The following is a 13,067-nucleotide window of genomic DNA, read 5'->3' as shown; positions in this document are numbered from 1 at the left end:
TAAATGGTATTTTTTAAAAAAAGAAAAGAAAAAGTTAAACCCCATTTGATGGTAAAAACGGTGGGAGTGAAGGAAAGATAGAAAATAGTGGTTTGTGTAGGAGGTCATCCTGATGATATTACACAGAAATTTAATTTGTCAGGAATTAAAATTGAAGGGTGAAATATCTGTTACTAGGGGAGTGGTTTCGGAGAAGGCAATGGCACCCCACTCCAGCACTCTTGCCTGGGAAATCCCATGGACGGAGGAGCCTGGTAGGCTGCAGTCCACGGGGTCGAGAAGAGTCGGACACGACTGAGCAACTTCACTTTCACTTTTCACTTTCATGCATTGGAGAAGAAAATGGCAACCCACTCCAGTGTTCTTGCCTGGAGAATCCCAGGGACGGGGGAGCCTGGTGGGCTGCCGTCTCTGGGGTCGCACAGAGTTGGACACGCCTGACGTGACTTAGCAGCAGCAGCAGCAGCAGCAGCAGCAGCAGCAGCAGCAGGGGAGTGGTTTAAAAAAAGTAAGGTTTGTATGGATTCTGAATTACCATGCAATTAAAAAAACAATATCTGTGTGTATTATCTGTTGAAAAGAAAGTTAAAAATCTCCTTTGTATAGGATGCTGCCTTTTGTATGAAAAAAGGAAGCTAAGGCTATATATTCATACCCCTTTTTCTTTGCATAAAAGGCAACTCTGGGTAAATGCACAAATAACCAACAGAAAGGGTTTATTTCCTGTGAGAAGGGTCTAGGTGGTAGGAGACTGGATAGACGCAGGACAGAGATGGGAGCCAACTCATTCCTGAATATTTGTTCTGCGTGTTTATTCATGTATTATATTGCTGCTGCTGTTTAGTCATTCAGTCGTGTCTGACTGTGACCCCATGGACTTAGCCCGCCAGGCTCCTGTGTCCATGGACTTCTCCAGGCAAGAATCCTGGAGTGGGGTGCCTTCCTTCAGGGGATCTGCATGACTCAGGGATTGAACCGGCGTCTCCTTCATTGACAGATTCCTTACCACTGAGCCACCTGGGAAGCCCCAGTGTATTAGTACTATATTATACATATTCACAAATATTGTATTCCCTGTTCACAAAGTGAACCTCACAGACTCGAGGGTGAGAGCAGAAAGTGGTGACTGAAAATACAGATTCCATGATGAGTCCTGGCTCTGCCCCTTCCCAATCGTGGGAGACCTCATTCAGGTGCCCTCTTGTGCCTTCATTTTCTCATCCATAAAGTTAATTCTTGGCAAGAACTGGCAACAGTCTCTGTCATACAGTTCCTGTTGATGTTGTTACAGTAGTCATCAATGGCCAGTCATGTTGCCTGTTGAGTGTCTGAGCTTTTGGTCACATATCACGTGTTGACTGCATCAGCTGATCAATGCATGTGGAGTTTCTCTTGGCCTGTGGCTAACAGCCTGGCCTCTGAAGTAGACAGAGTTCAAGTCCCCGGACTGCGTCAGTTCTTAGCAGTGTGTCCTTTGCTCGCAAATATGCTGGAGTGGCACTGACCAGGTTGCCTGCATAGGGAAGTCACCTTCCTGAAGTCTATAATGGCAGATGCTGTACTCAGAAAAGCCAGGAGAGGAGGCCATTCATCCTTGAATTTTGATCTGACTGTCTCTGGTCCAAATCTGCATTCAGGCCAGCCCTGTTTATGTCAGCTCTTCCTAGAACGGCCTAGAGAACTCTCTTCTGGAGAGACTGGTAGGATTGTGCGTTGGCCTGGGGCTGTCCAGGGCAGGGTACTGATGAGAACCAAACCTGTGGTTTCATTTGAGAATCCGTTAATAATCAAAATGAGAACAGCCAGGCCAGGTTACACTCTGAGGTTTGGGCTTATATGGGAGGTGGGCATCTGTAGTCAAACCAGTGTCCTTACTTTTTATTCGTCATTGTCCCTCAAGTCACCAGTTATGTATGATGTATCCTTAAAAGTTGTCCCGTACCAGTGGCTCCCCATCTGCAGGCCTGTCCTTGGAGGCGGTTTTGGGCAGAGGGGATGGCTCCCGTCGTTGATAGAATTGTGGAGCAGTCTTTCTGGGGACCCCGCCTTGGGGCTCATACATTTGTGTGGCCCCCGACTATACTTCCCTGGAGTAGGAAATGTCAACCCACTCCAGTATTCTTGCCTGGAAAATTCCAGGGACAGAGGAGCCTAGCGGGCTACAGTCCATGGGGTCAGAAAGGGCTGGGCACGACTGAGTGACCGAGCATGCAGGCAGGCATGACTGCTTGGGCACAGGGCCGTCTCAAGGAAATAACACATCAGACTGGCTCTGTCAACTTGAAGGAACATGTATCCTGCCCTAACTGCTGCAGCAGGTATGACTGTCTTCATTTTAGGGGACTCGAGGCGCCGTGGCGAAGCACTTCAGCCAAGCAGATCCAGGTAGTTGTGAGGATGTAAATTATAGAGAGAGAGTTCCAAAGAATGGCAGTCCCCAGAGTGAGGGCGGAGAAAGACGTGGCATCCCGCTCCAGTATTCCTGCCTGGAGAATTCCATGGACACGGGAGCCTGGTGGGCTGCAGTCCACAGGGTCGCAAAGACTCGGACATGACCGAGTGCCTAACGCACGCAGGGTGAGGGCAGGGTCTTGGCTGTCACTGGGTTTGAGCTGTGGCTTTGCCACTGTCTGATGGACCTCACACCAGCGGACCTTGGTTTCTTGATGGGGTCATCCTGGTGATACCAGCGACATGCTGGGTGGTTCCCGGTCAGGAGATGACAGTAAGGACCCAGGGGGTGCCCCGGGTGGTGGGCCCAGCTCTGTACTGCTTCAGGCAGGAGGTGTCGGGCCAGGAGGTGTCGGTAGCTGGGCCTGGTGACACTGCTTTGCAAGGTACACTTGATCGTGCCCAAGGAGGGAGCTTTGGAAGCAAGAGGAACGTTTTCCCTCATCTCATTAGTGGACGTCTCTAGTGGGTCAAAGAGATGTGAAAGTGATGAGCGTTCAACCTGGCAGGTCTGTCAGTGGTTTTTAAAATAGAGATGTGAAAACAGCCAAATGCTTATCACCTTTCCCATAAGACTGGTTCTGGGAACAGCTAAAACTGAAAACCAGGCCCTTGATTTTACTTTCACAGTGGCCTGTAATGTCCGGTGTCCGCCTTATCTATGGGTTGTTTTTAGGGGCACACAATGGGTGGTCCCCCATCCCTCCCACGTTATTTCTTCTACGTGAGGGTTTGGCCCAGAGGCAGTGGGACTGGGAAGTTGCGATTCCACCTGGCTGCATTTTAGGGGAAGAGTCTTGGTATTAAATTCATAATTACTGATTAGCAGGGTTACTGACTTTTAAAAATATGTATATTCTGAAGGGTTTTATTTTTTTCCTCTGGTTTAATTGTGAGACTGTTAACTGTTTCTAAATTTCTAAAATTATTTTTAGAAAATTGAAGGGGATATCAATTTTGTGCATTTCAAATGTATAGTTCAGATACATTTTTCAAGCCACTGGGTTTTATGTGTGTATATGATTGTTCCTGCAAATCAAATTTACATTTTCTAATGTTATGAAAAGCGCTGTCAGTGCCTGCAATTCTGGCTTTGATGTTGGAAGGAGAACAGAGGATTAAGGCAGATTAGGGTGTTGGTCTGACACCCTGTGTTCTGTGGGATCACAAGTAAAAGTCCTCCAAATCTGGGCGTTACTCTGGTGACATTAGCAGAAGCTGGAGTTCTCGCTTTTCAGAGCTTAGCACACGCCTGCTGGAGTAACCAGCCGATTCTGTCCTGAATCAGCGTGTCGTGCCAGCGCTAACATACTGGGAGGTGTGTGGCGTCTGCTGATTCAGAATCGCCACCGTGACCCAGATCACCAGCATCTGGGGAGAACCTCTGTATGCTCGCACGGTGTTTCTGCTAGACGTGGATTACGGCTGAGAGGCAGGAGAATCTGCTGAAAAGAGTGCCACCCGGGGTTTATTAAGAATAAAAGCAACATTATCACAGCCACTGCTTACCGAATCAGGCTGGTGTCCCGGGCACCGCGTGGAGTGTGTCGTTACTTGACCTCCTGCATCTCAGGGGCCCCTTGCTCTGTGAGTGTGGGAACTTAAGTGGAGCACGTGGACTCTCTGAACTGAGATGCCCACTGCGATCAGACAGACAGACTTCTCAGTGATGTTCAAACAGACTTCTCAGTGATGTTTGCAAGAAGAGCAGCTTGAGATTAAAGGCGTTCGGGTGGTCCTGTTTTTAAGGCAGTGGTGCATTTTTTACATTCTCAAGCCTGGAAGTGCATATTCGGCCCCTGTCTTGGTCCTGGGAGTGGCTGTCTCCCAGGGACTGGAGAGCTCTTCCCGTGTATCAGCGCACAGAGTCCATGTGCGCGAGGCCCTGCGGTGACGGTGCCACTCTCTTTACTTTAATGTTAAAATTTGCAAAGTAGAGACGATACTATTTTTACTGGGGATGAGGTGGTCATAGATATTTTTCCTCAGGGCAGTGAGTTACATGTCTTATTACTAAGAGTTGCTCCTTCTGGAGTGCATACGTTGGGGAGTGGGGATTGCTGGGGAGGGGAGGGAATAGGAAGAATCTTAGGTATTTTCCTTAAACCCTTTTTTTCTTCTGTTCATTTCTAGTCTTTATAACCTGGCTTCACTGGAACTGAGAGAGAATCTACTTACTTATCTCCCTGAGTGAGTCTCTGGGGAAAAGGGGGGGGGTTTCATACTGAATGAATTTCCTGAAGCATTAAAAAAAAAAAACTACAAAAAAAACTACAGTAGCTTGTCAAAAAGAAGTTCTGTGTCTTTTGGAAAATTTGAGAGATGCCAGCCTTAATAGACTTCCTGTGTAGTATTTATGGCCATAAAATCCAGATGAATCTTATTTTGGGAAACTAGTCCAAGTGAGGAATCTCATGTTGCTCAGCATTTCTAAATCCCAAGAGCTCCTTCCCTTTGTGTGTGTGTGTGTTTTTTTTTTTTAAATAGCTCCCTTACCCAGCTACGGAGACTAGAAGAACTTGATTTAGGAAACAATGAAATATATAATTTGGTAAGTCTGTACTGAAGAGAGATTTGAATTTCACTTGTTCTTAGTTATGATCACAAAATATTTGGGGGGCATCTCTAGGGATACTCTTAAGCCATTGTTTCCACAGAGACAGCTTGGCAACATTAGAGCACGCGCTTCGGTTCACACGGGTTACGGATAATGATTGGGGGTGGAGGGTCGGGGGTGGAGGTGATGGCGTGAGTGGAAGCAGCTGGGAGTCTTGGGGATGCTTTTAGGAGAGGGGTGCTGATTTTAGAGAAGTACCCACAAACCTTTGCTGTGATACTCCATTCCTAACTGTTGAGTGAAGGTCCTTTCCTTCTTAATGGGGGGCTAAATACTGGAGCTTTGTTTCGGTAACATTGCTTTTTGTTTTAGCCAGAATCAATAGGAGCTCTCTTACATCTAAAGGATCTCTGGTTGGATGGAAATCAGCTGTCAGAATTACCTCAGGTGAGTGGTAATTTCACACTGTTTCCCTCCAAAATGCAAAGAGACCACCGTCACCCTCATGCATCCCCTGCTTCTCCATGAGACTTCTAGAAAAGGGAGCTTGAAAACTAAAACGTTGGTTGCCAAAGCAGATTTGGAAAGATTTGTTGAGCATTCATCGCGCCACATGGCCACAAAAAATTGAAAGCCTCAACCCATCGTTTCTAAAGATAGTAAATATATCTTTTGGTGTGTGAAGTCTGCATTTTATTTCATCCTGGCTTGAGGCCTGGGTTGCCTGCTTGAAGCCCAGCTCATTTGGAAATTACCAGGATGCCGGATTCTGATGGCAGAAGTTTCTGCCACTGTTGGTGATATGCCAAGTGTTTTGAGATGATTTGAGCACATTTTGCTGTGTAATAGTTGATGTAAAATCAGTGCAAAAAGTTTCTACTTCATATTTTCTCCCAAATGTTGCTTATGGTGTAGCTGGGCCGTCACAAGCTCTTTATGTTTCTCCTGCTGGTACCAAGCATGAGGAGCCGTGTTCCAAATGAAACGGGCTCTCGTGTGGGCTTCTGTGTCAGCCTGTGGGTTCTAGCGCATAGACCCACCTTCCCATCAGTTGAGAGAGAGTTAAACAACAACAACACACAGGCATTTCCCCCAACTTTGTTTTTCTCCAGCTGTTACCGAATTCTACTCTTCGGGGTCTCTTAGAGCCAGGGTTTAAAGTCCATATATTTCCTGATGGTTGAGGTGTGTGTATTGTATAGTAATTCAGGGGCTGTCTCTGCTAGGCTCTCTGGACCAGCTATGATGGCCCGTGCCCTTCGGGTGGAGAAGGTGTATCTGTGCAAGGAAGCCTGGTGCTATAAAAAAGCACTTGAGTAAAATTCTAGTTGTAGTTATGTGCTAGAATTGCCAGGACATCACCGACGACTCACGCGACTACGGAGCTAATGCGAGTCTGTTCCTGAGGTCTTGGCTGCATTTGGGAAAAGGAAAGGGCAGATCAGCAGCTGATATGAGTGAGGGTTTGATTAACAGATTTCTCTAGGAAATTATGAAACGTCCTGATTAAGAGAAGTCTGGTTACTTAGAAGAGTCAAAGGATGGGGCAGAAATGCCAGGAAGATATTAAGAAAGTATAAAATACCAGCTATAAAGGCTGGATAAACAACAAGGCCCTGTGGAGCACAGGGAACTATATTCAATATCCTGTAATAAAACAGAATGGAAGAAGAATATGAAGAAGTGTGTATGTATAACTGAGTCGCTTTGCAGTATAGGAGAAGTTAACACAGCATACTTGAATAAAGTAAAAATCCGCTCTTAGACATGCGGAGGAGAGTATATGTGTGGACGGATGTATGTAAACAATTGTGTGCAAAATGTCACGTCCTAAACACAAAGAAATTAACATGCCACTGATCATGTTATTAATTTTTTTTTATGCATCTCATTGGCCCACTTGTATAACCTTTTGTTAAGTCAGGACTAAACTCATCAGACAGTCTCAGATAATCAGTTATTTTCCTGTCTTCACTGATGACAGAAAGAAAAGGAGATAAAGACATTGTTTAAAGGAATACATTTAAAAAGTAGACTATCCTCAGGGAGCCTGGCCTGAAATTAGTAGAAAGGTAGTCTGCTTTCCTCCAGGCAGGAAATGCAGGTTTGGAGTCCCAGGGTGAGTACTGGATTGGGTAGGGATAATCTGGGTAGTTGTTCAGGCCAAATTCAGTGCTAATTTAGGAGTCTGTACCTATGTAGACTTCAGGGGGCCACTGGAGTTCGAGGTGGGGTTTAATTCTGGGCCTGGAGTGATGTTTCCCAGCGGGAAGGATGGAGGCACAGTTGTGAACAGACTTGGGCAGAGGGTGTCCAGACCTGTCCAGGCGAGAGGGTGCTGAGCGCGGGGGCGGGGGTGGGGGGGCGCGGACAGGCTGGCAGCAGATCGGGGCAGTGGGGGCACCGGTAAGAGGGAGCGTGTGTCAGGAGAGTGGAGGGTCAGATGCCTCTGGATTGGAGCTTGGGCCCCAAGGAGGTGCCTCCCCTCCAGGTCGGCTCTTCCCTTTCAGAGCAGTCTGGCTCTCTTGTCTCGGGTATTAACAGAGAGTGTGTGTGTGTATTAATAGTGTGTGTGGTATGTGTGTGCATCTGTGTCTGTCTGTATCTGTGTGTGTGTCTGTTTGTGTATGTCTGTGTGTAAGTTTGTGTGTGTGTGTGGCTCTCGTATCTCGGGTATTAACTATGTGTCTGTGCGTGTGTGTGTGTGCATGTGTGTGCCGTGTGTGTGTGTGTGTGTGCATGCATGTGCCGTGTGTGTGTGTGTATTGTGTGTGTGGTGTATGTGTCTGTGTCCATGTGTATCTGTGTGTGTGTGAGCATGCACATGTGTGTGTGCGCTCTCCAGTTTCCCTGGGGAGCAGCTGAGCCCCTGTTGTGTGTGTGTGTGTCTATGGGTGTATGTGTCTGTGTGTGTGTGTGTGTGTGTGTGAGTGCACACATGTGTGTGTGCTCTCCAGTTTCCCCGGGGAGCAGCTGAGCCCCTGTTGTGTGTGTGTGTGTCTGTGTGTGTATGTTTGTGTGTGTGTGTGGCTCTGTTGTCTTGGGTATTAACTGTGTGTCTGTGTGCGTGTGTGCGTGTGCCTGTGTGTGTGTGTCTGTGTCCGTGTGTATCTGTGTGTGTGAGCGTGCACATGTGTGTGCATTCATTTCCCCGGGGAGCAGCTGAGCCCCTGTTGTGTGTGTGTGTGTGTGTATGTGTGTGCTCCAGTTTCCCCGGGGAGCAGCTGAGCCCCTGTTGTGTGTGTGTGTGTGTGTGTGTGTGTGCGTGCTCCAGTTTCCCCAGGGAGCAGCTGAGCCCCTGTTGTGTGTGTGTGTGTGTGTGTGTGTATCTGTGTGTGTGTGTGTGTGTGTGTGTGTGTGTGCTCCAGTTTCCCCAGGGAGCAGCTGAGCCCCTGTTGTGTGTGTATCTGAGTGTGTGTGTGTGTGTGTGTATCTGAGTGTGTGTGTGTGTGTATCTGAGTGTGTGTGTGTGTATCTGAGTGTGTGTGTGTGTGTGTATCTGAGTGTGTGTGTGTGTGTGTGTATCTGAGTGTGTGTGTGTGTGTGTGTGTATCTGTGTGTGTGTGTGTGTGTGTGCTCCAGTTTCCCCGGGGAGCAGCTGAGCCCCTGTTGTGTGTGTGTGTGTGTATCTGAGTGTGTGTGTGTGTGTGTGTGTGTGTATCTGTGTGTGTGTGCTCCAGTTTCCCCGGGGAGCAGCTGAGCCCCTGTTGTCCCACGAGATGCCTGTCACAGACATAGAAAGGAGTCGGCTTCCCACAGGACTTCACAGGCTGTTCTGAGTATTGAGTCCAAATGTGGAGAACTGGAGTCTGGCCTCTTTTTTTCTTCTTTATCCCAAACTGTGGGGCCTTCAAGCGGCTGGTTTTCCCCTGGTGCCCATGTCCTCATCTTACTGAGGGAATGACTCCTCGCCTGCCTGCAGGCCGAGGGCCTGGCCTCCCTTCCCAGTACCCATGTGTGATTCACACAGCTTCCCGTTTTCATCAGAAGGGGTCTGGAAACTCACCCCCGCTGTCGCCTTTGACCAGCACTTATGGAAGAATCCTTAGGGCCACTCTGCGGTGATCTTGAAAAATCAATATAAGAAATTCCTCCAAACGGTGACTGGTTCTGGCATGACTTTCTTTTCCTGTGTCATTGGTACAGGAAATAGGAAATCTGAAGAACCTGCTCTGCTTAGACGTCTCTGAAAACAGGTTGGAAAGGCTTCCGGAAGAAATCAGCGGCCTGACTTCACTGACGGATTTGGTCATTTCGCAGAACTTGTTAGAAATGCTCCCGGACGGCATCGGTGAGTGTAGACGCCAGCTGCCCCCGTGCTGGCTGTTCGCGTCCTGGGGCGTGGTTCCTTCAGTCGTTACAGGTTGAATCTCTCTGTGTGCAGGCATGTCTGTGTTCCTGGTCTGGGAGCAGGCCTGTTAAATATACGTTACTACTTTTAAGTGTAGGCCCGTCTACCTCCTCTGCAGCTTGTGTCCATGATTTTGGTGGGGATGAGCCTAAATTGTAGAATGTGTTTTGGGCATATGAACAGTTATCAAGACTTTTCTAATTGAGCATTGCAAATAGTTTATGTGGAATGACCTTTGACCTCATAGTGTGACCCCAAGGAAGGGCTGTTACTGGGGGGAAACACATTGAGCCTTTTCTGTTGAGCCTTTTCTGATTCCATCGGGAATCATCTTTTCCTTGAACCATTCTGTGCCGTTTCCTTTAAAAAACAGTCCAGACGTTTCCTTTACCGAACAGGAGAGCTCAGCTCAGGGTGAGAAAATAAACACAGAGAAGATAAACAGACATGGGCTGTCAGCTCTGCCATAGCCAGGCCTTCCTAGAAACTGTAGGAAGCTGTATTAAACCGTGTGGCTGTCGTAGGGCAGGTTCTTTGACCTTCACTTAACCTGCATTCAGAACATCAAAGGGAGTTTGGGAGAGGTTTTCAGTAGTCGGAGAAGCCTTGTGACAGGGGCCTGGCTTCCTTTCTGGCATCTGGTCCAGATGAAAGGGTTGTTGATAAGAGCAGCTTGGCAGAGGACCGACAGACGCTGCCTTTCAGGTGAGTCTGGTTGGGGACCTGAGTGGGACTGTGACTCTAGGTGGGAATGTCCGGTAGGAATCACGTATAGCATCAGAACAGCTGTGGGGACTCAGGATGTTTGGCTGCTGGGAAAAGAGAGAAGTAGGCACGAGATGCTGACATCAGGCCTTTGAAGGGCTGTCGGGTGGAAGGAGGCGTTGCCTCCTTCTGTCTTCTCGTTCAAGAGGGTGAAAGGAAAAGGTTGTGAATCTCAGTTTGATTTAAGGAAGAGCTTAACGTGCATCTCTTAGGAATCAGTGTGGGCTGCTTAGTGAAGAAATGAACCTCCTGGCACTAGAAGTATTCAAGGAGAGTCTGCAGGCCCGCTTGTGAGTGGTGTTGAGGAGCTCTTGGGGTGAGCTCTGCCAGCTGTATGTTCCATGCCCCAAAGACAGTGCTGACGAGTCTCCTGGCCTGAGGACTGGGGGCCCTTCTGGGGACAGGGTTAGTAGGTACTGACTGTGCTGAATAAGCAGCCCCCCTGCCCTGCCCCGTGACCGCACTCAGCATGAGTTCACCCTTTTGGCATCTCTCCGTCTCCGGCTTTATCACTTCTGTGATAGAGGCTGTCCTCTGACTGCCCTGAGGACAGTGACATCACTCTGGCCACCCTCTGTGGATACCAAGGACACCTGCTTGGGAGGCACACCCTCGAGGCAGGAGCAGGTGACAGCGAGACTCTGACGGCTCAGGGTCTCCTCCAGCCCTTGGCGGCTGCAGAGGCTGCGGTAAACTGGCTCTTCCTCTGTGGCCTGAGGGCACCTCTCATGAGTCCATTCTGCGTTCTGAGTGAGACAGACCTGTCTTAATGTGGCCTTCTAGAGATTACCATCTGACCCCGCAGGCTCAGAGATTTCCCTTATAGGGCTCCTCACTGACTCATCTCACCCCCAGGTGATGGAATGGACTGCCGTGTGCTGTCTTTTGTTTTTAGCGAGGGTGATTCTCGTGTGTGTTAGCTGCTCAGTTGTGTCTGACTCTTTGTGACCCATGGACCGTAGACCATCAGGATCCCCTGATCCCGGAATTCTCCAGGCAAGAGTCCTGGAGAGGGTTGCCATTTCCTTCCCCAGGGGATCTTCCTGACCCAGGGATTGAACCCAGGTCTCCTGCATTGCAGGCAGGTTCTTTGCCATCTGAGCCAGGATGATTCTTAGGGTAACGTAAAAGTCTCTCCTCTGTATACAAGACGTTTCCTGTTCTTGAAGCTCCATCAAGAGCCAGCTCTTTGTTTTTTCATGAAAATCTATGGGCTTTGACATGATTTTTTTAGGTAGCAACTTTTTAAATGATTTGCCATTAATTGCCAACTGTTTCTGACAAACAGAACACATGATTTTAACTCTCAACCTTTTGTACTCTAAATGCAAATAGCACAATTTCTTGAAGCTGGGTGAGGAAACCAAATGAGAATGGAAATTCCAAACAGCAAGCAGAGGGGAGATGCCAAGTGGTGACCAGAAAAACAGTGATAACTAATGAGCCTAAATGACCCTTTTACAGGAAAACTAAAGAAACTGTCCATCTTGAAGGTGGATCAGAATCGACTCACCCAGTTGCCCGAGGCAGTCGGAGACTGTGAGAGCCTCACGGAATTGGTTCTTACAGAAAATCGGCTCCTGGTGAGTGTGGCCCCAGGGTCAGGTGGAGATTAATGGTGTGGGTTCCGCGTCAGCAACGCTTTGCAGGGTCGCTTCTGCATATTTGTAATTTGGGTGGACCAGATGGAGGTCCCCTTATGTTGTAACTAACCAAGGGGCCTGAGAAGCAGGCTCGGGACATGCAGATGATCCCGGTCCCCCCGTCAGAGACTGCGCCCCATCGTGACGCTCAGGGTACGGGCACTGGCCTGGACACCTGGGGAAGGGAGGCAGGGGGACCGGCCCTGCTGGTTGAAGTGCCTCTGCTCGTGTCTGAGGATGGGCCAGTGGGAATGGTGTCCTTCTGGTTCTTGGAGCAGATGTGAGTGCAGGGGAGGGGAGGGGATGGGGGCTGGACCCAGAAAGCCTTGGGGGCACTGAGGGTGGGGGATGCTCTTTTGGGGAGCCAGAGCACAGCTCTGACCTTGATCTCACCCCGTCCAAGAAGCTGGGTGAGGCAGAGCAGGTGCCCGGGCTTGGACCGGCCCTCCCCGTCCTCCGGGTGACGCCTGCAGAGCAGGTTTCTGGGGCGGTTGCTCTCTGCCCGCTGCTGCTCCCGCCGCCCGCCCCATCTGCTCACCCTGCTCCCCCTGTCCTGGCCTTGTAGCCTCTTTGTTTTTGGTTTACTTTCCTGCCTTTCCCTCCACTTCTCTGTCTTCATTTTGTCACTTTAGTTTTTACCCGACTTTTCCTTTTACCTCTTTCTCCCCTTTTCTCCTTTCTTTATAAAAGGAGTAAGTAATGCTCTTCTGGGGAGCAGAGCAGAAGAAGACAGCAAGAGTGGGTTAAGGAGGCGGAGCTGGTGTGGGCCTGGGAACATCCCCCTGTAGTCAGGACACTGGGCTCCTTCCTTGTTTCTGGAAGGAATCCGTTAGAATTACAGATGGTAGTCGTGACAGTTAGAAAAGTGACGTTCACCCCTGGATTGCATCAGGGTTGAAGATCCTCCTCTCCCCATGGACCCAGGGCTGGTTCCTGCAGGGTCGGAGCGCTCACACCAGCCAGGGTGGTCCCCGCCCCCGCCCCGGCCGCCCCCCCCCCCCCCCCCCCCCCCCCCAGCCCACACACACACACCTGCCCAGCTCCAGCTCCCACCGCCTGCACTCCGGCCCCCACAGGCATCTGCAAACTAGCGGTTCTCAGAGGTGCGGGCAGGGAGGGGTGGATCTCAGGGGTGCAGATTTCACTTCCTTGACTTGAAGGGCCTTCGCTACCTCTTTTACTGTGTGTTTCCCTGTTCCCAGGCCTGTGTCTTTAACCTCATTTCATTGAAACATACTCTCATTTCTACAAAAATGCAAAATATTAGATGCCACATCCCCAAGTGAGCATTACAAACACC

The 13,067-nt window shown here is 49.2% G+C and overlaps 1 protein-coding gene across 3 annotated transcripts in view; it reads left to right on the top strand.

The window, feature by feature from the left end:
- LRRC1 (leucine rich repeat containing 1) overlaps positions 1-13,067 on the top strand; it is a 135,605-nt gene that overhangs the window by 99,734 nt on the left and 22,804 nt on the right. For all 3 annotated transcript variants that reach the window (XM_086371053.1, XM_086371055.1, XM_086371054.1), the window contains 5 exons: positions 4,585-4,641; positions 4,939-5,002; positions 5,381-5,455; positions 9,155-9,299; positions 11,589-11,707. In XM_086371053.1, coding sequence (XP_086227179.1) covers positions 4,585-4,641; positions 4,939-5,002; positions 5,381-5,455; positions 9,155-9,299; positions 11,589-11,707 — 460 coding nt within the window. The remainder of the gene's footprint in view (positions 1-4,584; positions 4,642-4,938; positions 5,003-5,380; positions 5,456-9,154; positions 9,300-11,588; positions 11,708-13,067) is intronic.

Source organism: Bos grunniens, chromosome 23, assembly GCF_055505025.1.
Source record: "Bos grunniens cultivar Pamir isolate PY7600 chromosome 23, Bosgru_T2T1.0, whole genome shotgun sequence".
NCBI classification, from domain to species: Eukaryota; Metazoa; Chordata; class Mammalia; order Artiodactyla; family Bovidae; genus Bos; species Bos grunniens.
The sequence above is the reverse complement of the archived record's forward strand: the minus strand, read 5'-3'. Positions and strand labels throughout refer to the sequence as shown.